The sequence below is a fragment of the Prionailurus viverrinus genome, unplaced genomic scaffold (genome assembly GCF_022837055.1).
Source record: "Prionailurus viverrinus isolate Anna unplaced genomic scaffold, UM_Priviv_1.0 scaffold_55, whole genome shotgun sequence".
In the NCBI taxonomy this organism is placed as follows: domain Eukaryota; kingdom Metazoa; phylum Chordata; class Mammalia; order Carnivora; family Felidae; genus Prionailurus; species Prionailurus viverrinus.
Genome location: NW_025927617.1, coordinates 1,848,565 through 1,873,774, shown reverse-complemented (window position 1 = coordinate 1,873,774; position 25,210 = coordinate 1,848,565). Strand labels below are relative to the sequence as shown.

Here is a 25,210-nt window from a genome sequence, read left to right as displayed (position 1 = left end):
AGAATTTCCCTTTCTGCTGCTTCATTATTGATGTATAGTAATGCAAGATTTTTGTATATTGATTTTATATCCGTTGATTGATTTGCTAATATTGAACTACACTTGTAGCCCAGGAATAAATCTCAATTTAATTTACTGTTGGATTCTATTTACTAGTTTGTTTTGTTTTGTTTCTTGAGAGAGAGAGAGAGAGAGAGAGAGCACAAGAGGGGAGAGGGACAGAAAGGCAGAGAGAGAGAGAGAGAGAGAAACAGACACAGAGAGAGAGAGACAGAGAGAGAAAATCTTAAGCAGGCTCCACACTCAGTGTGGAACCCTACATGGGGCTCAGTCCCATGAACCTGGGATCATGACCTGTGCCAAAATCAAGAGTTATACATTCAACTGACTAAGCCACTCAGGCACCCCTATTTGCTAGTGTTTTGTTGAGAAGTTTTGCATCCATGTTCATGTTGGATATTGGTATAAAGTTCACTTTTCTGTAGGAATCTTTATCTGGTTTTGGTATCAGGGTAATGCTGACCTCATGGGATGTATTTGGAAGTATTACTTACTTTCTATTTTTGAAATAGTTTGAGAAATATAGGTACTAACTCTTCTTTGCCCGTGAAGCCATCTAGTCTTAGCATTTGTTTTTGTAAGGAGTTTTCTGATTACTGATTCAATTTATTTCTTGGTTATCAGTCTGTTCAAGTTTTCTATTTCTTCCTGTTCCAGTTTGGTAGTTTATATGTTTCTAGGAGTATATCTATTTCTTCCGAGTTGTCCTAATTTGTTGGCATATGGTTTTTCATAATATTCTCTTATAATTATTTGCATTACTGTGGTGTTGTTTCTTTCTCCTCTCTTATTGTGATTTTATTTATTTGGGTCTTTTCTTCTTTTTGATAAGTCTGACTAGATGGTTAAGAGTTTTATAATTGTTTTTCAAAGAACCAGCTTCTAGTTTCATTGGTTTGCTATTTGTTTTTTTAGATTTCATATCACTTATTTCTGCTCTAATCTTTATTATTTCCCTTCTTCTCCTGGATTTGGGCTTCATTTGTTGTTCTCCTTTATGAGCATGGTTAGGTTGTTGATTTGAGATTTTTCTTGCTTCTTGAGGTAGGCCTGTATTGCTAGCTACTACCCTCTTAGGACCACTTTTATCTTTGCCAGAGGTTTTGGTCATTCTGTTTTCATTTTCATTTGTTTTCATGAATTTTTAAATTTGTCTTTGATTTTCTGGTTGACCCATTCATTGTTTAGTAGCCTGTTGTTTGGGGCGCCTGGGTGGCTCAGTCGGTTAAGCGTTGGAATTTGGCTCAGGTCATGATCTCGTGGTCCATGGGTTCAAGCCCCGCGTCGGGCTCTGTGCTGACAGCTCAGAGCCTGGAGCCTGTTTCAGATTCTGTGTCTCCCTCTTTCTCTGACCCTCCCCTGTTCATGCTCTCTCTCTCTCTGTCTCAAAAATAAATAAATATTAAAAAAAATTAGTAGCCTGTTGTTTTATCTCCATGTATTTGTGGTATTTCCATATATATTGCATGGTTGACTTCTAGTTTCATAGCATTGTGGTCAGGAAAGGTGCATAATAGAGGGGTGAGGAAGATGGCAGCATAGGAGGACGCTGGGCTCACCTTGTCCTGCTGATCACTTAGATTCCACCCACACCTGCCTAAATAACCCAGAAAACCATGAGAAACTAGCAGAACGGACTCTCTGGATCCAAGAATAGACAAAAGGCCCACGGAAGAAGGTAGAATGGGTGGAGAGGCTCTGTGAGCTACATGGACTGGTGGGAGGGAGTCAGGACGGTGGAGGGGCATCCTGCCAGCAAGGGAGAACCCCTGAAGTCTGGCTTGCAAAAACAGAGGGGCCAGATTCTGTGAGTTCTGACAGCCAGCGGGACTTAACATATGGAATGTTATAAGTCAACAGCTCTGCTTGGAGAGTGAGAGGGTGAGAGGACACCAGGAGGGAAAGTTGTTGAGCCCTGGAAGACAGACCTCAGGTCGGCGGGGAAAAAAGGCATTGGCAAGTGCCATCTCCCTCTCCCATCCCCCAGCCGTAATCCCAAAGGGAACCAGTTCCTATCACCAAACTTGCTTGCACCGCACAAACACCCAATGCTGTGCTTCTGTGGATCCATCCCTCTGACGGGTATGCCTCCCTCTTGGTGCTGCAGGGCCCCTCCCACAGGGGACCACTGATGGCAAAGCAAGCTAAGCCCGCCCCTCCTGCCCCTGTGCACTTTGCAGATCCACCATGGCTAATACACCACATCCCATCAAAGCAGCACCACAAGCCTGGCAGTGTGCAAGTAGCCCAGACGGGCCACACCACTCCACAGTGAATTCTGCCCCTGGAAGAGGGGAAGATAAGATACACACCAGTCTGACTGTGGCCCCAGTGGTGGGCTGGGGACAGACATAGAGTATGACTGCAGCCCCGCCCACCAACACGTTACTCCAGACAGCACAGGGGAAGTGCCCTGCAGTTTGGCGCCACTCCAGGGACTACCCAAAATGACGAAATGGAAGAACCCTCCTCAAAAGAAACTCCAGGAAGTAGTAACAGTTAACGAATTAATCAAAAACGATTTAAGCAATATACTGGAACAAGAATTTAGAATAATAGTCATAAAATTAATCGCTGGACTTGAAAAAAGTACAGAGGACAGCAGAGAATCTATTGCTACAGAGATCAAGGGACTAAGAAATAGTCATGAGGAACTAAAAAAAATGCTATAAATAAGGTGCAAAATAAAATGGAGGCAACCACAGCTTGGATTGAAGAGGCAGAGGAGAGAATAGGTGAATTAGAAGATGAAATTATGGAAAAAGAGGAAGCTGAGAAAAAGAGAGAGAAAAATCCAGGAGAATTAGGGGAGAATTAGAGAACTAAGAGATGCAATCAAATGGAATAATATCCGTATACTAGGAATTCAGGAAGAGGAAGAGAGAGAAAGGCGCTGGAGGTGTACTTGAACAAATCATAGTTGAGAACTTCCCTGATCTGGGGAAGGAAAAAGGCATTGAAATCCAAGAGGCACAGAGAACTCCCTTCAGAAGTAACTTGATTGATCATCTACACGACATATCATATTGAAACTGGCAAAATACAAGGATAAAGAGAAAGTTGTGAAAGAAGCTTGGGATAAACATGCTCTAACTTTTAAAGGGAGACCCATAAAACTAGTGGCAGACCTATCTACTGAAACTTGGCAGGCCAGAAAGGAATGACAGGAAATCTTCAATCTGATGAACAGAAAAAAATATGCCGCTGAGAATCCTTTATCTAGCAAGTCTGTCATTCATAATAGAAGGAGAGATAAAGGTCTTCCCAAACAAACAAAAACTGAATGAATTCATCACCACTAAACTAGACCTACAAGAGATCCTAAGGGGGACTCTGTAAGTGAAACGTTGCAAGGACCACAAAGTACCAGAGACATCACTACAGGCATGAAACCTACAGACATCACAAGGACTCTAAAACCCATATCTTTCAATACTAACACTGAATGTAAATCGACTAAATACTCCAACTGAAACACATAGGGTATCAGAATGGAAAAAAAACAAAACAAGGCCCATCTATTTGCTGTCTACAAGAGACTCATTTTAGACCTGAGGACACCTTCAGATTGAAAGTGAGGGGATGGAGACTATCTATCATGCTACTGGAAGTCAAAAGAAAGCTAGAGTAGCCTTACTTATATCAGACAAACTAGATTTAAAGGCTGTAATGAGATGAAGAAGCGCATTATATAATATTTACAAGGTCTATCCATTAGGAATAGCTAACAATTATAAATGTCTATGTGCCAAATACGGGAGCCCCCAAATATATAAAACAATCACAAACACAAGCAAACTTATTGATAAGACTGTGGAAATTGCAAGGGACTTTAATACTCCACTTACAACAATGGATAGATGGTCTAGACACAGGATCAATAAAGAAACAAGGACCCTGAATCATACATTGGATCACATGGACTTGACCGATATACTTAGAACTCTGCATCCCAAAGCCACAGAATATACCTTCTTCTGTAGTGCACATGGAACATTCTCCAAGATAGATCACATCCTGGGTCACAAAACAGCCCTTCATAAGTATACAAGAATTGAGATCATACCATGCACACTTTCAGACCACAATGCTATGAAACTTGAAATCAACCACAGGAAAAAGTGTGGAAAACCTCCAAAGCATGGAGGTTAAAGAATACCCTATGAAAGAATGAATGTGTCAACCAGATAATTAGAGAAGAAATTAAAAAATCTATGGAAAGAATTAAGATGAAAATACAACATCCCAAACGCTTTGGGATGCAGCAAAGGCAGTTCTGAGAGGAAAATACATCGAAATCCAGGCCTACCTCAAGAAACAAAAATTCCAAATACAAAATCTAACAGCACACCTAAAGGAAATAGAAGAACACCAAAGACACCCCAAACTCAGTCAAAGAAGAGAAATAATAAGGATCAGAGCAGAAATAAACAGTATAGAATCTAAAAAAACTGTAGAGCAGATCAATGGCACCATGAATTGGTTTTCTGGAAAAATAAGCAAAATTGATAAACCTCTAGCCAGGCTTCTCAAAAAGAAAAGGGAGATGACCCAAATAGATAAAATCATGAAGGAAAAATGTAACTATTACAACCAATCCCTCAGAAATACAAGCAATTATCCGGGAATACTATGAAAAATTATGTGCCAACAAAATGGGCAAACTAGAAGAAATGGACAAATTCCTAAGCACCCACACACTTCCAAAACTCAAACAGGAAGAAATAGAAAACTTGAACACACCCATAACCAGAGAAAATTGAATCAGTTATCAAATATCTCAAAACAAATGAGTCCAGGACCAGATGGCTTCCCTGGGGAAATCTACCAGATATTTAAAGCAGAGATAATACATATCCTTCTCCATCTGTTCCAACAAATAGAAAGGGAAGGAAATCTTCCAGAGTCATTGTATGAAGGCAGCATTCCTTTGATTCCCAAACCAGACAGAGACCCAGAAAAAAAAAAAAAAAAAAAAGAACTACAGGCCAATATCCCTGATGAATATGGATGCAGAAATTCCCAACAAGAAAGTAGCAAATCGAATTCAACAGCATATAAAAAGAATTATTCACCATGATCAAGTGGGGTTCATTCCTGGGCTGCACGGCTGGTTCAACATTCGCAAGTCAATCAATGTGATACATCACATTAATAAAAGGAAAGATAAGAACCATAAGATCCTGCCAATGGAGGCAGAAAAAGCATTTGACAAAATTCAGCATCCTTTCTTAATAAAAACCCTCAAGAAAGTCGGGATAGAAGGATCATACTTAAACATCATAAAAGCCATTTTTGAAAAGCCCACAGCTAACATCATCCTCAATGGGAAAAAACTGAGAGTTTTCTCCCTGAGATCAGGAACACGACAGCGATGTCCACTCTCACTGCTGTTTAACATAGTGTTGGAAGTGCTAGCATCAGCAATCAGACAACAAAAGGAAATCAAAGGCATCAAAATTAGCAAAGATGAAGTCAAGCATTCATTTTTTGCAGATGACATGATATTCTACATGGAAAACCCAATAGACTCCACCAAAAGTCTGATAGAACTGATACATGAATTCAGCAAAGTCGCAGAATACAAAATCAATGTACAGAAATCAGTTGCATTCTTATACACTAATAATGAAGCAACAGAAAGACAAATAAAGAAACTGATCCCATTCACAATTGCACCAAGAAGCATAAAATACCTAGGAATAAACCTAAGCCAAGATTTAAAAAATCTGTATGCTGAAAACTATAGAAAACTTATGAAGGAAATTGAGGAAGATATAAAGAAATGGAAAAACATTGCGTGCCCATGGATTGGAAAAATACATATTGTTAAAATGTCAATACTACCCAAAGCTATCTACACATTCAATGCAATCCCAATCAAAATTGCACCAGCATTCTTCTCGAAGCTAGAACAAGCAATCCTAAAATTTGTATGGACCCACAAAAGACCCCAAATAGGCAAAGTAATATTGAAGAAGACTAAAGTGGGAGGCATCATAATCCCAGACTTTAGCCTCTACTATAAAGCTGTCATCATCAAGACAGCATGGTACTGGCACAAGAACAGACACATAGACCATTGTAATAGAATAGAAATCCAGCATTAGACCCACAAAAGTATGCCCAACTAATCTCTGACAAAGCCGGAAAGAATATCCAATGGAAAAAAGACAGTCTCTTTAACAAATGGTGCTGGGAGAACTGGACAGCAACATCCTGAAGGATGAAACCAGACCACTTTCTGACACCATTCACAAAAATAAACTCAAAATGGATAAAGGACCTGAAGGGGAGACAGGAAACCATCAAAACCCTAGAGGAGAAAGCAGGAAAAAAACCTCTCCGACCTCAGCCACAGCAATTTCTTACTTGGCACATCTCCAAAGGGAAGGGAATTAAAATGAACTATTGGGACCTCATGAAGATAAAAACTTCTGCACAGCAAAGGAAACAATCAACAAAACTAAAGGCAACCAACGGAATGGGAAAAGATATTTGCAAATGACATATCAGACAAAAGGCTAGTATCCAAAATCTATAAAGAGCTCACCAAACTCCACACCTGAAAAACAAATAATCCTGTGTGGAAATGGACAGAAAACATGAATAGATACTTTTCTAAAGAAGACATCCAGATGGCCAACAAACACATGAAAAGATGCTCAACGTCACTTCTCATGAGGGAAATACAAATCAAAACCACACTCAGATACCACCTCACGCCAGTCAGAGTGACTCAAATGAACAAATCAGGAGACTATAGATGCTGGAGAGGATGTAGAGAAACTGGAACCCTCTTGCACTGTTGGTGGGAATGCAAACTAGTGCAGCCACTCTGGAAAACAGTGTGGAGGTTCCTCAAAGAATTAAAAATAGATCTACCCCATGACTCAGCAATAGCACTACTAGGAATTTACCCAAGGTATACAGGAGTGGTGATGCATAGGGGCACTTGTGCCCCAATGTTTATAGCTGCACTTTCAACAATAGCCAAATTATAGAAGAAGCCTAAATGTCCATCAAGTGATGAATGGATAAAGAACTTGTGGTTTATATACACAATGGAGTACTACGTGGCAATGAGAAAAAATGAAATATGGCCCTTTGTAGCAACGTGGATGGAACTGGAGAGTGTGATGCTAAGTGAAATAAGCCATACAGAGAAAGACAGATACCATATGTTTTCACTCTTATGTGGATCCTGAGAAACTTAACAGAAACCCATGGGGGAGGGGAAGGAAAAAAAAAAAAGAGGTTAGAGTGGGATAGAGCCAAAGCATAAGAGACTGTTAACAACTGAGAACAAACTGAGGTTGATGAAGGGGTGGGAGGGAGGGAAGGGTAGGTGATGGGCATTGAAGAGGGCATCTTTTGGGATGAGCACTGGGTGTTGTATGGAAACCAATTTGACAATAAATTTCATATATTAAATAAAATTAAAAAAAAGAAATTGTGGTTTATGGACACAATGGAATAGTACATGGAAATGAGAAAGAATGAAACATGGCCCTTTGTAGCAACGTGGAAGGGACTGGAGAGTGTTATGCTAAGTGAAATAAGCCATACAGAGAAAGACAGATACCATATGTTTTCACTCGTATGTGGATCCTGGGAAACTTAACAGAAGACCATGGGGGAGGGGAAGGAAAAAAAAAAGGTTAGAGAGGGAGGGAACCAAAACATGAGTCTCTTAAAAACTGAGAACAGACTGAGGGTTGATGGAGGGTGGGAGGGAGGGGAGTGTGGGTGAGGGGTATTGAGGATGGCACTTGTTGGGATGAACACTAGGTGTTGTATGGAAACCAATTTGAGAATAAATGTCATATTAAAAAAAAGGTGTTTTATATAATTTCAATCTTTGTATTTGTTGAGGTCTTATTTGTGACCTCATGTAATCTACGTTGGAGAATATCCCATGTAACCTTTAAAAAATGTGTATTCTGCTGTTTTAAAATGGAATGTTAATATTTCTTTTAAGTCCATCTGGTCCAGTGTGTCATTCAAAGCCATTGTTGCACTGTTTATTTTATGTAGGCGGGGAGGAGGCTTCTACTTGCCTGTGATGATTGTTCCCCAGGACCATGAAGACTGAGTCCCCAAGCGGGGACATCTTGGAGATGTAGTGGTCTTTGTTGACTGGATTGGATTTCTTGCCCTTGCCTCTCTTGGGGACCTCATTCTACATTTCCTTCACATTCCATGTTGCAGTGCCTGTCATTGGGCTTCACATGGCCCAGGAGCTTCTTGTTGTTGTACCAATTGATGAGTCCTTGGGTGTTAATTTACTGCATGTGCACTGAATGTTAAATTCTTCCTCCTCCCACTTCTGAAGTTCCTCCAGGGTCATGTGACTCTTGAGTTTTTTGAGGAGGCTCATGTTGGAAGAGGCTGCACTCCCAAATCAGTGCCTTCTCCTCCGTGTTGGTTCTGCCCTCACCTTCATTATCTCTTGTTTCAGTCTTGGTTTAAAATCTAGTTTTTCTGATATAAGTATTGCTACTTCAGCTTTCTTTTGATGTCCATTTGCATGATAAATGTTTCTCCATCCCCTCATTTTCAATCTGCAGGTGATTTTAAGTCTAAAATTAGTGTCTTGTAAGCAACATATAGATAGGTCTTGTTTTTTATCCACTCTGACAGCATGTCTTTTGATTAGAGCATTCAAAGCAATTATTGATATGTATTTATTACTATTTCATTACTTGTTTTGTCATTGTTTCTGGAGATTTTCTCTGATCCTTACATGTCTGTGTCACTTTTGGTCTCTCCTTTGCCCTCAAATAGTCCCCTTTAATATCTCTTGCAGGGATGGTTTAGTGGTCATGAGGTCCTTTAGTTTTTGTTTGTCTGGGAAACTCTATCATCTCTTTCTATTCTGGTTGGTAGTCTTGCTGGAAAGAGTATGCTTGGCTGCAGATTTTTCCCATTTGGCAGTTTGAATATATCGTGCCACTCCCTTTTGGCTTGCAAGGTTTTGTTGAAAAATCTCCAGGTATCTTTATGGGTCTTCTTTTTGAAGTTGAGGACACTTTTTATTGCTACTTTTAAGATGTTTTCTTTATCACTGTATTTTGCAAATTTAATTACAATATGTCTCGATGTTGGCCTACTTTTGTTGATTTTAATGGGAATTCTCTGTGCCTCCTTGATCTGGATATGTTTCCTTCCCATGATTAGGAAAGTTTTCAACTATTATTTCCCCAAATAAATTTTCTGCCCACTTTTCTCTTTCTTATTCTGGGACTCCTATAATAAGAATTTTATTACATTTGATGGAGTCACTGAGTTTCCTAAATCTATTCTCATGTCGCATAACTATTTTTCTCTTTTGTTCAGCTTCATTATTTTCCATTACTTGGTCTTCTTGTCAATAACTTGTTCTTCTGCTTCTTCCAGGCTGCTGTTCATTACATCGAGCTTGTTTCCAATCTTGTTTATTACATTCTTCATTTCTGATTGATTCTTTTTTAACTCTTATCTCCACGGTAAGGGTCTCACTGATGTCTTCTATTGTTGTCTGAAGCCCTGTAAGTATCCTTATGATTGTTGCTTTAAATTCTCCATCAGGCATGTTACTTATATCTGTTTCACTTACATCTCTGGCCATGACCTTATCTTGTTCTTTCATTTGGGATAAATTCCTTTGTGTTGGCATTTTGTCTAAATCCCTGCCTTCTTCTCTGTGTTACAAAAACTAGTTATATCTCCTGCCCCTGAAAGTAATGGCTCTATGAAGAAGAGGTAATATAGTTTCCAGGGCCTCGTGCTTCAGGGAGTATCTGTGGTGTGTGCTGTTTGCACTCTGCTGTTATGCTTTCTCTGCTCTATCCTTCAGGACAGTGGTCTGAAGAGGTTTTCCTTGCTTTCTGTGTGCAGTGTTTGGTCCCTCACCTGAATATGAGAAATTTTAATGAGATGCGCTCTGATATGCTTCTGAAATGAGACCTGACACCACTTCTGTGAGGACTGTGGTCCTGCATACCTCTATGGTTGGGAGATTTGGGTTTTGTGGTGTGATTTGGGTTTTGTGCTGTCTTATGGGGGAGGCACCTGTCACACTGGGACTGACGGAAGCTTTACTAAGATGGGCAGTCCAGGCAGAGTGCAGGGAGCAGAGGCTTTGATGTAAGCAAGTTAGGCAGCCAGTGTTGGTGCTGTGCTGCTTCCCATTGGTGTCTCTGTGTTTTGCTGAAGAATGGGGTAGGGAAATGGTGCTGGTCAACTCTTTTATCCCCAGAGAGATGTATCCATGAATGCTACCTCTCAAGGATGCCCTCAAAGAAGAGCGAATAACCTTCCCCTGTGTGTCCCAGTCATTCTTGACATCTCTGTTTCCACGCTATCTGCCTTTTCTCCAAGAGTGGCACGGTATCCTCTTCATTCTATTACAGCTAAGCCTGCTGACCTATAAAACACCAGGCTTTGGGGCACCTGGCTTGGTCAGTTGGTTAAGTGTCTGACTTTGGCTCAGGTCATGATCTCCTGGTTCATGAGTCCCCACTTTGGGATCTATGCTGACAGCTCAGAGCCCGGACCCTGCTTCAGATTCTGTGTGTCCCTCTCTTTCTGTCCCTGCTTGCACTCTATCTCTCTCGCTCAAAATAAATAAATAAACATTTTTAAATTAAAAAAAATAAATAAAACTCCAGACTTTAATCCCTTCAGGTTACAAGAACTCACAAAATTCAGCCCCTCTTTTTCCAAGGCAATGGCTTTTATGGAAATCTTCTCCTTGTGCATTCCGCTAGGTTCTCCTCACTTTCTCTCTCTCTTGCTGTCTCTCTCTTCTGTGAAGCCAGAGTTCCCTCCCCGCTGCAGCATCTGGAGTCCATTTCTCCTCTACATCACTTATTCATACTCCCTATGTTCTTCAACATGGCCTCTTCTATCCCTTTAGTTGTGTAGTTCTTTCAGTCTTAAGGTCAATTTCTGGGGTATTTAGGATTATTTTATAGTTACCTCGTTTTGTTCATGAGATGAGACAAGCCTAAGGTCCTCCTACTCCACTGAAATCTTCCTCTGTCCTCCAGCTTTTGTACCCATTTTTAATTTAAAATCTATTTTTCTGATATTAGTATAGCTAACCTAGCTCTTTTTTGGTTGTTATTTACATTGATATCTCTGAAAAATTCTTCCAAATTGGCTGTACCATTTTGCATTCCCACCAGCAATGAATGAGATTTCCTGTTTTTCCACATCCTTCTTTGCATTTGGTATTGTCAGTATTTTACTTTTCTCATTCTAATATATGTGTAGTGATGGCTTATTGTTTTACTTCATTCTTATTTTTGTTTATTTTTTATTCTTATTTTTAATTGATTTTTTCCTGCTGTACCCATTTTAATTTCCTGTAATTTCATTTTCTGTATTTTTTAAATTTTTTAATACTGCTTACCCTCAATATTACAATTGACATGTTAACTTTATAGTAATTAAGTTCAAATAATTAATTTTAATCAATGCCAACTATGTATAATACTGTATAAAAGTCTACTCCTTTTCAACTCCATTCCCCTCTTTATGTTGGTAACTTTCCCAAATTACATCTACATAAAGTATATGACTCTTAACATAGATTTCTCATTATTATCTTATGGATTTATCCTTTAAATCCTATACTAAATAAAAGAAGTATAAACCAAAAATTCAATACTAATGATTTTTTTTTGCAAGTTCAGATGGAGAGTTTATAAAAGTTGATTTTACACACAAGTCAGTGAAGTATACAGAGTAATTTATTTACTTACCATTTAATTAAGCTATAAATAATTTTTTTTTAATTTTTTAAAATATTTTTTCCAATATATGAAATTTGTTGTCAAATTGGTTTCCATACAACACCCACTGCTCATCGCAAAAGGTGCCCTCCTCAATACCCATCACCCACCATCCCCTCCCTCCCACCCCCCATCAACACTCAGTTTTTTCTCAGTTTTTAAGAGTCTCTTATGCTTTGGCTCTCTCCCACTCTAACCTCTTCTTTTTTCCTTCCCCTCCCCCATGGGTTTCTGTTAAGTTTCTCAGGATCCACATAAGAGTGAAAACATATGGTATCTGTCTTTCTCTGTATGGCTTATTTCACTTAGCATAACACTCTTCAGTTCCATCCACGTTTCTACAAAGGGCCATATTTCGTTCTTTCTCATTGCCACGTAGTACTCCATTGTGTGTATAAACCACAATTTCTTTATCCATTCATCACTTGATGGACATTTAGGCTCTTTCCATAATTTGGCTATTGTTGAGAGTGCTGCTATAAACCTTGGGGTACAAGTGCCCCTATGCATCAGTACTCCTGTATCCCTTGGGTAAATTCCTAGCAGTGCTATTGCTGGGTCATAGGGTAGGTCTATTTTAATTTTTTGAGGAACCTCCACACTGTTTTCCAGAGTGGCTGCACCAATTTGCACTCCCACCAACAGTGCAAGAGGGTCCCAGTTTCTCCACATCCTCTCCAGCATCTATAGTCTCCTGATTTGTTCATTTTGGCTACTCTGACTGGCGTGAGGTGATATCTGAGTGTGGTTTTGATTTGTATTTCTCTGATGAGGAGCGACGTTGAGCATCTTTTCATGTGCCTGTTGTCCATCCGGATGTCTTCTTTAGAGAAGTGTCTATTCATGTTTTCTGTCCATTTCCACACAGGATTATTTGTTTTTCAGGTGTGGAGTTTGGTGAGCTCTTTATAGATTTTGGATACTACCCCTTTGTCCGATATGGCATTTGCAAATATCTTTTGCCATTCCGTTGGTTGTCTTTTAGTTTTGTTGATTGTTTCCTTTGCTGTGCAGAAGATTTTTATCTTCATAAGGTCCCAGTAGTTCATTTTTGCTTTTAATTCCCTTGCCTTTGGGGATGTGTCAAGTAAGAAAATGCTGCGGCTGAGAGGTCTTTTCCTGCTTTCTCCTCTAGGGTTTTGATGGTTTCCTGTCTCACATCCAGGTCCTTTATCCATTTTGAGTTTGTTTTTTCTCAATGGTGTGAGAAAGTTGTCTAGTTTCAATCCTCTGCATGTTGCTGTCCAGTTCTCCCAGCACCATTTGGTAAAGAGACTGTCTTTTTCCATTGGATGTTCTTTCCTGCTTTGTCAACGATTAGTTGGCCATACGTTTGTGGGTCTAGTTCTGGGGTTTCTATTCTATTCCATTGGTCCATGTGTCTGTTTTTCTGCCAATACCATGCTGTCTGGATGATGACAGCTTTGTAGTAAAGGCTAAAGTCTAGGATTGTGATGCCTCGTGCTTTGGTCTTCTTCAAAATTACTTTGGTTATTCGGGGCCTTTTGTGGTTCCATGTGAATTTTAGGATTGCTTTTTCTAGCTTCAAGAAGAATGCTGGTGCAATTTTGATTGGGATTGCATTGAATGTGTAGATAGCTTTGGGTAGTATTGACATTTGACAATATTTATTCTTCCAATCCATGAGCATGGAATGTTTTTCCATTTCTTTATATCTTCTTCAATTTCCTTCATAAGCTTTTTATAGTTTTCAGCATACAGACCTTTTACATCTTTGGTTAGATTTATTCCTAGGTATTTCATGCTTCTTGGTGCAGTTGTGAATGGGATCAGTTTCTTTATTTGTCCTTCTGTTGCTTCATTGTTAGTGTATAAGAATGCAACTGATTTCTGTGCATTGATTTTGTATCCTGCAACTTTGCTGAATTCATGTATCAGTTCTAGCAGACTTTTGATGGAGTCTATCGGATTTTCCATGTATAATATCATGTCATCTGCAAAAAGTGAAAGCTTGACTTCATCTTTGCCAATTTTGATGCGTTTGGTTTCCTTTTGTTGTGTGATTGCTGATGCTAGCACTTCCAACACTATGTTAAACAACAGCGGTGAGAGTGGACATCCCTGTCGTGTTCCTGATCTCAGGGGGAAAGCTCTTAGTTTTTCCTCATTGAGGATGATGTTAGCTGTGGGCTTTTCATAAATGGCTTTTATGATCGTTAAGTATGTTCCTTCTATACTGACTTTCTCGAGGGTTTTTATTAAGAAAGTTTGCTGGATTTTGTCAAAGGCCTTTTCTGCATCGATTGACAGGATCATATGGTTCTTTTCTTTTCTGTTATTAATGTAATGTATCACGTTGATTGATTTGCGAATGTTGAACCAGCCCTGCATCCCAGGAATGAATACCACTTGAGCATGGTGAATAATTCTTTTTATATGCTGTTGAATTTGATTTGCTAGTATCTTATTGAGCATTTCTGCATCCATATTCATCAGGGATATTGGCCTGTAGTTCTCTTTTTTTACTGAGTCTCTGTCTGGTTTAGGAATCAAAGGAATACTGGCTTCATAGAATGAGTCTGGAAGTTTTCCTTCCCTTTCTATTTCTTGGAATAGCTTGAGAAGGATAGGTATTATCTCTGCTTTAAACGTCTGGTAGAACTCCCCTGGGAAGCCATCTGGTCCTGGACTCTTGTTTGTTGGGAGATTTTTGATGACTGATTCAATTTCTTCGCTGGTTATGGGTCTGTTCAAGCTTTCTATTTCCTCCTGATTTAGTTTTGGAAGCGTGTGGGTGTTTAGGAATTTGTCCATTTCTTCCAGGTTGTCCAGTTTGTTGGCATATACTTTTTTTTAATTTTTTTTTCAACGTTTATTTATTTTTTGGACAGAGAGAGAGCATGAACGGGGGAGGGGCAGAGAGAGAGGGAGACACAGAATCGGAAACAGGCTCCAGGCTCTGAGCCATCAGCCCAGAGCCTGACGCAGGGCTCAAACTCACAGACCACGAGATCGTGACCTGGCTGAAGTCGGATGCTTAACCGACTGCGCCACCCAGGCGCCCCTGGCATATAATTTTTCATAGTATTCCTTGATAATTGCTTTTATCTCTGAGGGATTGGTTGTAATAATTCCATTTTCATTCATGATTTTATCTATTTGGGTCATCTCCCTTTTCTTTTTGAGATGCCTGGCTAGAGGTTTATCAATTTTGTTTATTTTTTCAAAAAACCAACTCTTGGTTTCATTGATCTGGTCTACATTTTTTTTAGATCCTATATTGTTTATTTCTGCTCTGATCTTTATTATTTCTCTTCTTCTGCTGGGTTTAGGCTGCCTTTGCTGTTCTGCTTCTAGTTACTTTAGGTGTGCTGTTAGATTTTGTATTTGGGATTTTTCTTGTTTCTTGAGATAGGCCTGGATTGCAATGTATTTTTCTCTCAGGACTGCCTTCACTGCGTCCCAAAGCGTTTGGATTGTTGTATTTTGTTTTTCGTTTGTTTCCATATATTTTTTAATTTCTTCTCTACTTGCCTGGTTGACCCACTCATTCTTTAGTAGGGTGTTCTTTAACCTCCATGCTTTTGGAGGTTTTCCAGACTTTTTTCTGTGGTTGATTTCAAGCTTCATAGCATTGTGTTCTGAAAGTATGCATGGTATGATTTCAATTCTTGTATACTTATGAAGGGCTGTTTTGTGACCCAGAATGTGATCTATCTTGGAGAATGTTCCATGTGCACTTGAGAAGAAAGTATATTCTGTTGCTTTGGGATGCAGAGTTCTAAATGTATGTGTCAAGGCCAGCTGATCCAATGTATCATTCAGGGCCCTTGTTTCTTTTTTGACCGTGTGTCTAGATGATCTATCCATTTCTGTAAGTGGAGTGTTAAAGTCCCCTGAAATTACCACATTCTTATCAATAAGGTTGCTTATGTTTGTGAGTAATTGTTTTATATATTTGGGGACTCCCATATTCGGCACATAGACATTCATAATTGTTAGCTCTTCCTGATGGATAGACCCTGTGATTATTATATAATGCCCGTCTTCATCTCTTTTTAAAGCCTTTAATTTGAAGTCTAGTTTGTCTGATATAAGGGTGGCTACTCCAGCTTTCTTTTAACTTCCAGTGGCATGATAAATAGTTCTCCATCCCCTCACTCTCATTCTGAAGGTATCCTCAGGTCTAAAATGAGCCTCTTGTAGACAGTAAATAAATGGGTCTTGTTTTTTTATCCATTCTGATACCCTATGTCTTTTGGTTGGCACATTTAATCCATTTACATTCAGTGTTATTATAGAAAGATACGGGTTTAGACTCATTGTGATGTCTGTATGTTTTATGCTTGTAGCGATGTCTCTGGTACTTTGTCTCACAGGATCCCCCTTAGTATCTCTTATAGGACTGGTTTGGTGGTGACAAATTCCTTCAGTTTTTGTTTGTTTGGGAAGACCTTTATCTCTCCTTCTATTCTAAATGACAGACTTGCTGGGTAAAGGATTCTCAGCTGCATATTTTTCCTGTTCATCACATTGAAGATATCCTGCCATTCCTTTCTGCCTGCCAAGTTTCAGAAGAGACATCAGTCACAAGTCTTATAGGTCTCCCTTTTTATGTTAGAGCACGTTTATCTCTAACTGCTTTCAGAATTTTCTCTTTATCCTTGTATTTTGCCAGTTTGACTCTGATATGTTGTGCAGAAGATTGATTCAAGTTACGTCTGAAGGGAGTTTTCTGTGCCTCTTGGATTTCAATGCCTTTTTCCTTCCCCAGATCAGGGAAGTTCTCAGCTATTATTTCTTCAAGGACACCTTCAGCACCTTTCCCTCTCTCTTCCTCCTCTGGAATACCAATTATGCGTAGATTATTTCTCTTTAGTGCATCACTTAGTTCTCTAATTTTCCCCTCATACTCCTGGATTTTTTTATCTCTCTTTTTCTCAGCTTCTTCTTTTTCCATAACTTTATCTTCTAGTTCACCTATTCTCTCCTCTGCCTCTTCAATCCGAGCCGTGGTCGTTTCCATTTTATATTGCACCTCATTTATCACGGTTTTTAGGTCCTCCGGACTGTTCCTTAGTCACTTGATCTCTGTAGCAAGAGATTCTCTGCTGTCCTCTATACTGTTTTCAAGCCCAGCGATTAATTTTATGACTAGTATTCTAAATTCACTTTATGTTATATTGTTTAAATCCTTTTTGATCAGTTCGTTAGCTGTTGTTATTCCCTGGAGATTCTTTTGAGGGGAATTCTTCTGTTTGGTCATTTTGGATAGTTCCTGGAGTGGTTGGAACTGCAGGGCGCTTCCCCTGAGCTGTCTTGGATAACTCGCGTTGGTGGGTGGGGCTGCAGTCAGACCTTTTGTCTGCTCCCAGCCCACCGCTGGGGCCACAGTCAGACTGGTGTGTGCCTTCTCTTCCCCTCTCCTAGGGGCAGGATTCACTGTGGGGTGGCATGGTCCTTCTGGGCTACTTGCTCACTGCCAGGCTTATGGTGCTGGGGATCTGGCGTATTAGCTGGGGTGGATAGGCAAGGTGCACGGGGGCAGGCTCAGCTCGCTTCTCCTTCGGTGATCCGCTTCAGGAGGGGCCCTTCGGGAGGGAGTCAGACCCGCCGTCAGAGGTGGGATCCACAGAAGCACAGCGTTGGTTGTTTACAAGGTGCCAGCAAGTTCCCTGGTAGGAACTGATTCCCTTTAGGATTTTGGCTGGAGGATGAGCAAGGGAGATGTCGCTGGTGAGCCCCTTTGTTTCCCGCCAAACTGAGCTCTGTCATCCCAGGGCTCAGCAACTCTCCCTCCCATTGTCCTCCAGCCTTCCCACTCTCCGAACAGAGCTGTTAACTTATAGCCTTCCAGATGTTAAGTCCCTCTCGCTGTCAGAACACACTCTGTCTGGCCCCTCTGCTTTTGCAAGCCAGACTCGGGGTCTCTGCTTGGCCGGCGGGCCGCCCCTCTGCCCCGGCTCCCTCCCGCCAGTCTGTGTCATGCGCACTGCCTTGCTGCCCTTCCTACCCTCTTCCATGGGCCTTTTGTCTGCGCTTGGCTCTGGAGACTCTGTTCTGCTAGTCTTTTGGTGGTTTTCTGGGTTATTTAGCCTGGTGTAGGTGGAATCTAAGTGATCATCAGGACGTGGTGAGCCCAGCGTCCTCCTACACCGCCATCTTCCCCCTACTAATGACTTTTATATTTACCTATGTAGTCACCTTTACCAATATTCTTGATTTCTTTCAATGGCTTGAATTATAGTTAGTGTCTTTTAATTACTTCCTGGGGAGCACGCTGTCATTTCTTGAAGGATAGTTCTACCAGTGGTGAACTCCCTCATTTTTTGTTTATCTATGAATATTATTTTATCCTTCATTTTTTGAAGGATAGTGTTACTAGTTATATAATTCTTAATTGACAGATCTTTCCCTTTCAACACTTTGTTTATTTATTTTTTATGTTTATTCATTTTTGAAAGACAGAGAGAGACAGAGCCCAAGCAGGTGTGGGGTGGAGAGAGAGGGGGACACAGAATCTGAAACAGGCTCCAGGTTCTGAGCTGTCAGCATAGAGCCCAACACGGGGCTTGAACTCACGAGCCACGAGACCATGACCTGAGCCAAAGTCGTATGCTCAACTGACTGAACCACCCAAGCACCCCTCCTTTGGACACTTTAAATATGGCATCTCACTGCCTTCTGGCCTCCATGGTTTCCAAAGAGAAATAAAATGTATTTCTTTCTTTCTTTCTTTCTTTCTTTCTTTCTTTCTTTCTTTCTTCTTTATTTATTTATTTATTTATTTATCTTATTATTTTTTGTATGTGAAATTGCTTATGTTTTCCTGTTTTCAAAATGTTTGTCTTTGGTTTTGTCAGTTTGATTATGTGTCTGATTGTGGATATCCTTTAATTTCTCCAATGTGGAGTTTGTTGAGATTCTTACATGTTTAGATTTATGTCTTTTACCAAATTTCAGGAGTTTTCCAGTCATTATTTCTTCAAATATTCTTTTGCTCCCCCTTTCTCTAAAACTCCCATTATGAAGATAGTAAATTTGATGGTGTCCTACAAGTCTTAGAGACTTTGTTCATTTTTCTTTCATTTCTTTTTCATTTTGCTCTTCAGATTGGATAATTTAAATCAACCACTCGTCATGTTCACTGATTCTTTCTCCTGCTGCTTAAATCTGATGTTGGGTCCCTCTAGTAAAATTTTAATTTTATGATTGTTGTTTTCATCTCCAGTATCTTATTTGGTTCCTTTCTTTAATTTTTATCTCTTCGTTTATATAGATACTCTATTTTTATTCTTCTGATCTCTTTTAGTTCTTTATACATGGTTTTTCTCTTTGAGCATATTTAAGATAGTGAATTTATTTATTTATTTATTTTTTTAACATTTATTTATTTTTGAGACAGAGAGAGACAGAGCATGAACGGGGGAGGGGCAGAGAGAGAGAGGGAGACACAGAATCGGAAGCAGGCTCCAGGCTCTGAGCCATCAGCCCAGAGCCTGATGCGGGGCTCGAACTCACGGACCGCGAGATCGCGACCTGAGCCGAAGTCGGACGCTCAACCGACTGAGCCACCCAGGTGCCCCTAAGATAGTGAATTTAAAGTCTTTGTCTAGCAAGTCAATGCCTAGCCTTCCTGGACAGTTTCTATTAATTCCTTTTCCCTATTAATAAGCTATACTATTTTGTTTCTTTGCATGCCCTATAAATTTTGTTGTTGAAAATATACATTTAGAATATCATAAAATAGAAATCTAGAAATTAGATTCTCTATCTCCCTAGGGTTTGTTTTTGCTGCCTGTTGTTAGTTCGTTTTGTTTGCTTCTGTAGTGATTTTTTTATATAAAAGAATGTATTCTTTTTTACATGTGATCTTTGAAGTCTCTGTTTCCTAAATTTGTAGTCAGTTGGTTATATAAATTTTTCATGAGTGCCCTGGATTCAAAAATGGAAAAGAAGAAAAAATATACTCTTATCAATCTTTCTTACCCAGGATTTTTTAACTGGAAAGGAAGGAAAAAGAGTAACCATCTGTAGGCAGGTGTATTACGAAAATAGCACATTATCTGGTCAGATTTTTTTAGCACAAACAAAGTAGAACAGTTTTAACGTTCATTCAAATGATTATTGAAAGGATAGAAATTTAAGACTCAACAAAAATAGATGTAGAAATGAAGAGAAAGAGAAGTATGACTGATGAATGACCTGAGGAAATAGCCCTACAATACAAGTCTCATTCTCTGTTTGGATTTTTCCCCCATTTTTCTGACCATAAGTGTTTATCATTGTATATGAAAACCATCTTAATTCAATACCTTCTCAAGATTGAAAACCATGCTTTATAGTTTCACTTTGCCTTGACATCTAGTATAATTGCACACAGATATTGGTGGTGACTAAAAAGCGGTAGGCCTCACATTCTTCAAATGACATTCTGGCAAAAATTATGTATATATTACATAAAACAGCAAATAGTGACTGGGGGAAGTAGGCACAAAAGCCTTGAAGCCTGGAATCTAGTCCCAGCTCTACCATTAACTTGCTCTGATACCTGGGCAAATCATTGATACTACTCTAGTCCATTTTTCCCAGTGTAAAATGAAACCAATAAAACAGAGAATTGCTAAAGTTTCTTTCTGTTCTGATATTCTATGAAATCATAGTTCAAATATAATAAGAAGAAGTAATTTTGTTATGTACTTCCCTTGTGCTAGATACTATGCTAAACAGAAGTTACATTCATTAACTCATTTAAATCTTGAGTAACCTTGTGAGGTAGGTAATGTTAGGGAAGTTAGGGAACCTGCCTGAAGTCACAAAATAGTGCAACTGGGTATTTAACCCAGGCAGTCTGATTTCATAGCTGGCATGTAACCTCCACACTAAATTAACTCTAAATACACAAGGGATGCTTGGTATTTAAAGATGTTCTCCAGTGAATAGTCTGAGAAAATGAATAATCAATCATCTTCTAATTGATTGGCTTTTTAGCTCTTACTACCATGTTATAGCTCAAGAGTTTCCATTTGGTGGGACGTAAAAAATTTATATTACATCTGTATTTGTTGAATGAGTAGAAATTCCTACTTACTCAGGTTTAAGATGAAGAAAGATAATAAAGGATGGGATTTGATCATCCTTATCGTCCCTCATCTTAGCAGGTTGATTGTTTCCTAATGTATTAATTCCATTGAATAAACTGCTCAAAAATAGTGGTATGGACAAATGGATTAGAAAAATTATATTTTTAGATATCACTAATTTTGACCTTTCCCTTTCTTTTTTACAGTGACTGTTTTGAGCCCAGCAGAAAAAGGTAAGATAGCATTTTAAATTGCATTGGTCAGAATTGTATCTCTCTAAGAGTGAATTACATAAAAGCCTAGAAATTGGGAAACTTTCCCAGGAATACTGAATTGAGTGGAAAGTTTGGGATGGCAGTTTTCAGGAAGCATACACAGAGCATACCCAGAGATATAGCAGAACATATTTTTAGTGGCCCCTATGGCTGTAGGACAGAAATTGGAAGTTATCAGGATTTATGATAGAGAGGACCTAGGCTCTTTCTTGCTTCATCACGGTTGTCCTAGGTACTTTGCCTTCCTGTGCAATTCATTCCTCCTTCAAGGTATGGAGTAAGGGCACCACAGGATAGGTTCTTCACCATCGGAGGTCCAATATATTTACTATATTCTTCTCCACTCTTCACCCCCATCCAGTCTGATCTACAATTTATACTACCACAGTAAAGAGATTGAGGAATTTTCCATTAAAAAATGTATAAGCTAAGTATGAGCCTTAACAAACATTTAGCTTTACATTATTTTCTCAGGCTTTACCATAAGTATTTAGCCACTTTATATAGGCACTTGTAATTCTCACTTCATGGGATTAGCTGTTATAATTCATTAATTACATAATACTTATACTTTTTAAAAATAAAGTTTACTTATTTATTTTTAGAGAAAGAGAGAGAGAGTTTGAGTGGAGGAGGGGGGCAGAGGGGGAGAGAGAGAGAGTCCTATTCATGTTCCACACTCAGCACAGAACTTGACATGGGGCCTGATCTCACAAACTGTGAGATCATGACCTAAGTCAAAATCAAGAGTTGGAGGCTTAACCAACTGAGCCACCCAGGCACCCCTATATTACACTTTTTATTCATTTTTAATGATTTTTTACCTTAATTCAAGTATATTAACATAGAGTGTTATATTACTTTCAGATGTACAATATAATGATTCACAATTCTGTGCATTACTCAGTGCTCATCATGATAAGTTTACTGTTTAATCCCCATCACCTATTTCACTCACCTCCGAACTAACTACCCTCTGGTAACCACCAGTTTGTTTTGTATAGTTAAGAGCCTGTTCCTTGGTTTGTCTCTCTTCATCTTTTTTTTCCTATGCTCATTTGTTTTGTTTCTTAAATTCCACATATGAATGAAATCATATGGTATTTATCTTTCTCTGATCAACTTATTTCACATAGCATTATACATTCTACCTCCATTCCTTTGTTGCAAATGGCAAGATTTCATTTTTTTCTCTGGCTGAGTGCTATTCAATTGTATATATATACCACATCTTCTTTATCCATTCATCTGTCACAAACACTATGGCTGCTTTCAGTTTTGGCTATTGTAAATAATGCTGCAAGAAAAATATGAATGCATGTATCCCTCTCAATTAGTGTTTTTGTGTTTTTTGGGTAAGTACCCAGTAGTGTGATTACTGCATCATAGAGTAGTTCTGTTTTTAAATTTTTGAGGAAATTCCACAGTATTTTCTGCAACGGCTGAACCAGTTTACATTCCCACCAACAGTGTAAGAGTTCCCTTTTCTCCACACCCTCACCAACACTTGTTTCTTGTGTTTTTGGTGTTAGCCATTCTGATAGGTGTGAGTTTTGATTTGCATTTCCTTGATGATAAGTGATGATGAGCATCTTCCCATGTGTCTTTGACCATTGTATGTCTTCATTAGAGAAATGTCTGTTTATGACTTCTGCCCATTTTTTAATTGGATTATTTGTTTTAAGCGTGTTGAGTTGTATAAGTTCTTTATGTATTTTGGATACTAACCCATTATTGGGTATGTCATTTGCAAATATCTTCTCCTATTCTGTAGATTGCCTTTTAGCTTTGTTGATTGTTTCCTTCACTATGCAGAAACATTTTATTTTGGTGTAGTCCCAATACTTTATTTTTGCTTTTATTTCCTTTATATTAGGAGACATATCTAGAAAGATGTTGCTATGGCTGATGTCAAGGATATTGCTGCCTGTGCTCTCTTCTAGGATTTTTATGCTATTAGGTCTCACATCTATGTCTTTAATCCATTTTGAGTTTATTTTTGTTTATGGTGTAAGAAAGTGGTCCAGTTTCATTCTGTTTCACATAGCTAACCAGTTTTCCTAACACCATTTGTTGAAGAGATGGTCTTTTTCCCATAAGATATTGTTTCCTGCTTTGTCGAAGATTAATTGACCATATAATTGTGGGTTTAACTCCTGGGTTTTCTATTAGGTTCCATTGATGTATGTGTCTATTTTTGTGCCAGTACCATACTGTTCTAATCACTATAGCTTTGTAGTATAATCTCAAGTCTGGAATTGTGATACCTCCAGTTTTGTTTTTCTTTTTCAAAATTGCTTTTGCTATTTGGGTTCTTTTGTGACTCCATACAAATTTTAGGATTCTTTTTTCTAGCTCTGTGAAAATTGCTGTTGGTATTTTGAAAGGGATTCCATTAAATGTGGAGTTTGCTTGGGATAGTATAGAAATTTTAACAGTATTTGTTTTTCCAATCCCTGAACATGTAATGTCTTGCCATTTCTTTATGTCCTCTTCAATTTCTTTCATCAGTGTTTTCTAATTTTCAGAGTGTAGTTTATTTTCACCTCTTTGGTTACATTTATTCCTAAGTATCTTCTTAGTTGGGGGCAATCTTAATTGGCATTGTCTTCTTAATTTCTGTTTCTGCTGCTTCATTATTGCTCCGTAGAAATGTAAAAGGTTTCTGTACACTGATTTTGCATTCTGTAACTTTACTGAATTCAGATTTTGGTGGTGTTTGGGGGGTTTCTACATAGAGTATCATGCCATCTACAAATAGGGAAAGTTTTACTTCTTCCTTGCCAGTTTAGATGTCTTTTAATTTTTTGTTGTTGTTGTCTAATTGCTGTGGCTAGTACATCCAGTACTATGTTGAATACAAGTGGTGAGAGTGCATACCCTTGTCTTGTTCATGACCTTAAGGGAAAACCTCTGTTTTTATCCATTGAGGATGGTATCAGCTGTGGGTTTGTCATATATGACCTATGTGATGTTGAGATATGTTCCATCTAAACCCACTTTGAGTGTGTTTATCATGAATGGATGTGGTACTTCATCAAATGCTTTTTCTGCATCTGTTGAAATGATCATATGGTCTTATCCTTTATCTTATTGATGTGATATGTCACATTTATTGATTTGTGAATATTCAATCATCTTGCATCCCAGGAATAAATCCCACTTGATCATAGAGAATGATATTTTTTAATGTATTGATGAGTTGGGTTTGCTAATATTAATATTTTGTTGAGAATTTTTGCACCTGTATCCATCAGGGATATTGGCCTGTTCTCTTTTTTAGTGGTGTCTTTATCTGGTTTTGGTATCAGGATAATTCTGGCCTCATAGAATTCATCAAATGAATTTTGAAGTTTTCCTTCCTTTTCTACTTTTTGGAATAGTTTAAGAATAGGTATTAATTCTTCTTTTATTTTTTAAAAAGTTTTTATTTAAATTCCAGTTAGTTAATGTATCATGTAACACTAGTTTCGGGTGTACAATGTAGTGATTCAGCACTTTTATACCACACATGATGCTCATCACAACTGCACTCCTTAATCCTTATCACTTATGTAACCCATCCCCACCCAACTCCCTTCTGTAAACCATCAGTTTGCTGTCTATAGTTAAGTCTGTTTCTTTTTTTGCCTCTCTCTCTCTTTTTTAGTTTTACTCATTTGTTTTATTTCTTAAATTCCACATATGAGTGAAATCCTATGGTATTTGTCTTTCTCTAATTTCACATAATACTCTTTAGCTCCATTCATGTCATTGCAGATGGCAATATTTCATTCTTTTTCATGGATGAGTAATATTACATTGTATGTATATACCACGTTTTCTTTATTCATTCATCAGATAGTGGATACTTGGGCTGTTTCCATAATTTGGCTATTGTAAATAATGCTGCTACAAATATTGGGGTGCATGTATCCCTTTGAATTAGTATTTTTGTATTTGTTTCATCCTGTCTTATTGACTGAGGAGACCAATGCACTAAAAGGCTGAGTTTTGCTCAAGGTCACACAGGTAGTAAATAATAACGCCAGGATTTTAACCCTGGTAGTTT

At 38.7% G+C, this 25,210-nt stretch overlaps 1 protein-coding gene and 1 pseudogene across 5 annotated transcripts in view; one reads left to right on the top strand and one right to left on the bottom strand.

The window, feature by feature from the left end:
- ZDHHC15 (zinc finger DHHC-type palmitoyltransferase 15) overlaps nt 1–25,210 on the top strand; it is a 357,936-nt gene that overhangs the window by 31,657 nt on the left and 301,069 nt on the right. For all 5 annotated transcript variants that reach the window (XR_007149886.1, XM_047848206.1, XM_047848204.1 and 2 more), the window contains exon 2: nt 21,091–21,117. Coding sequence is in view for 4 of the 5 variants with exons in the window: in XM_047848206.1 (XP_047704162.1) it covers nt 21,091–21,117 (27 nt within the window). In the remaining variant the exon portion in view is untranslated. The remainder of the gene's footprint in view (nt 1–21,090; nt 21,118–25,210) is intronic.
- On the bottom strand, nt 8,113–8,440 carry LOC125159661 (small nuclear ribonucleoprotein Sm D2-like; annotated as a pseudogene).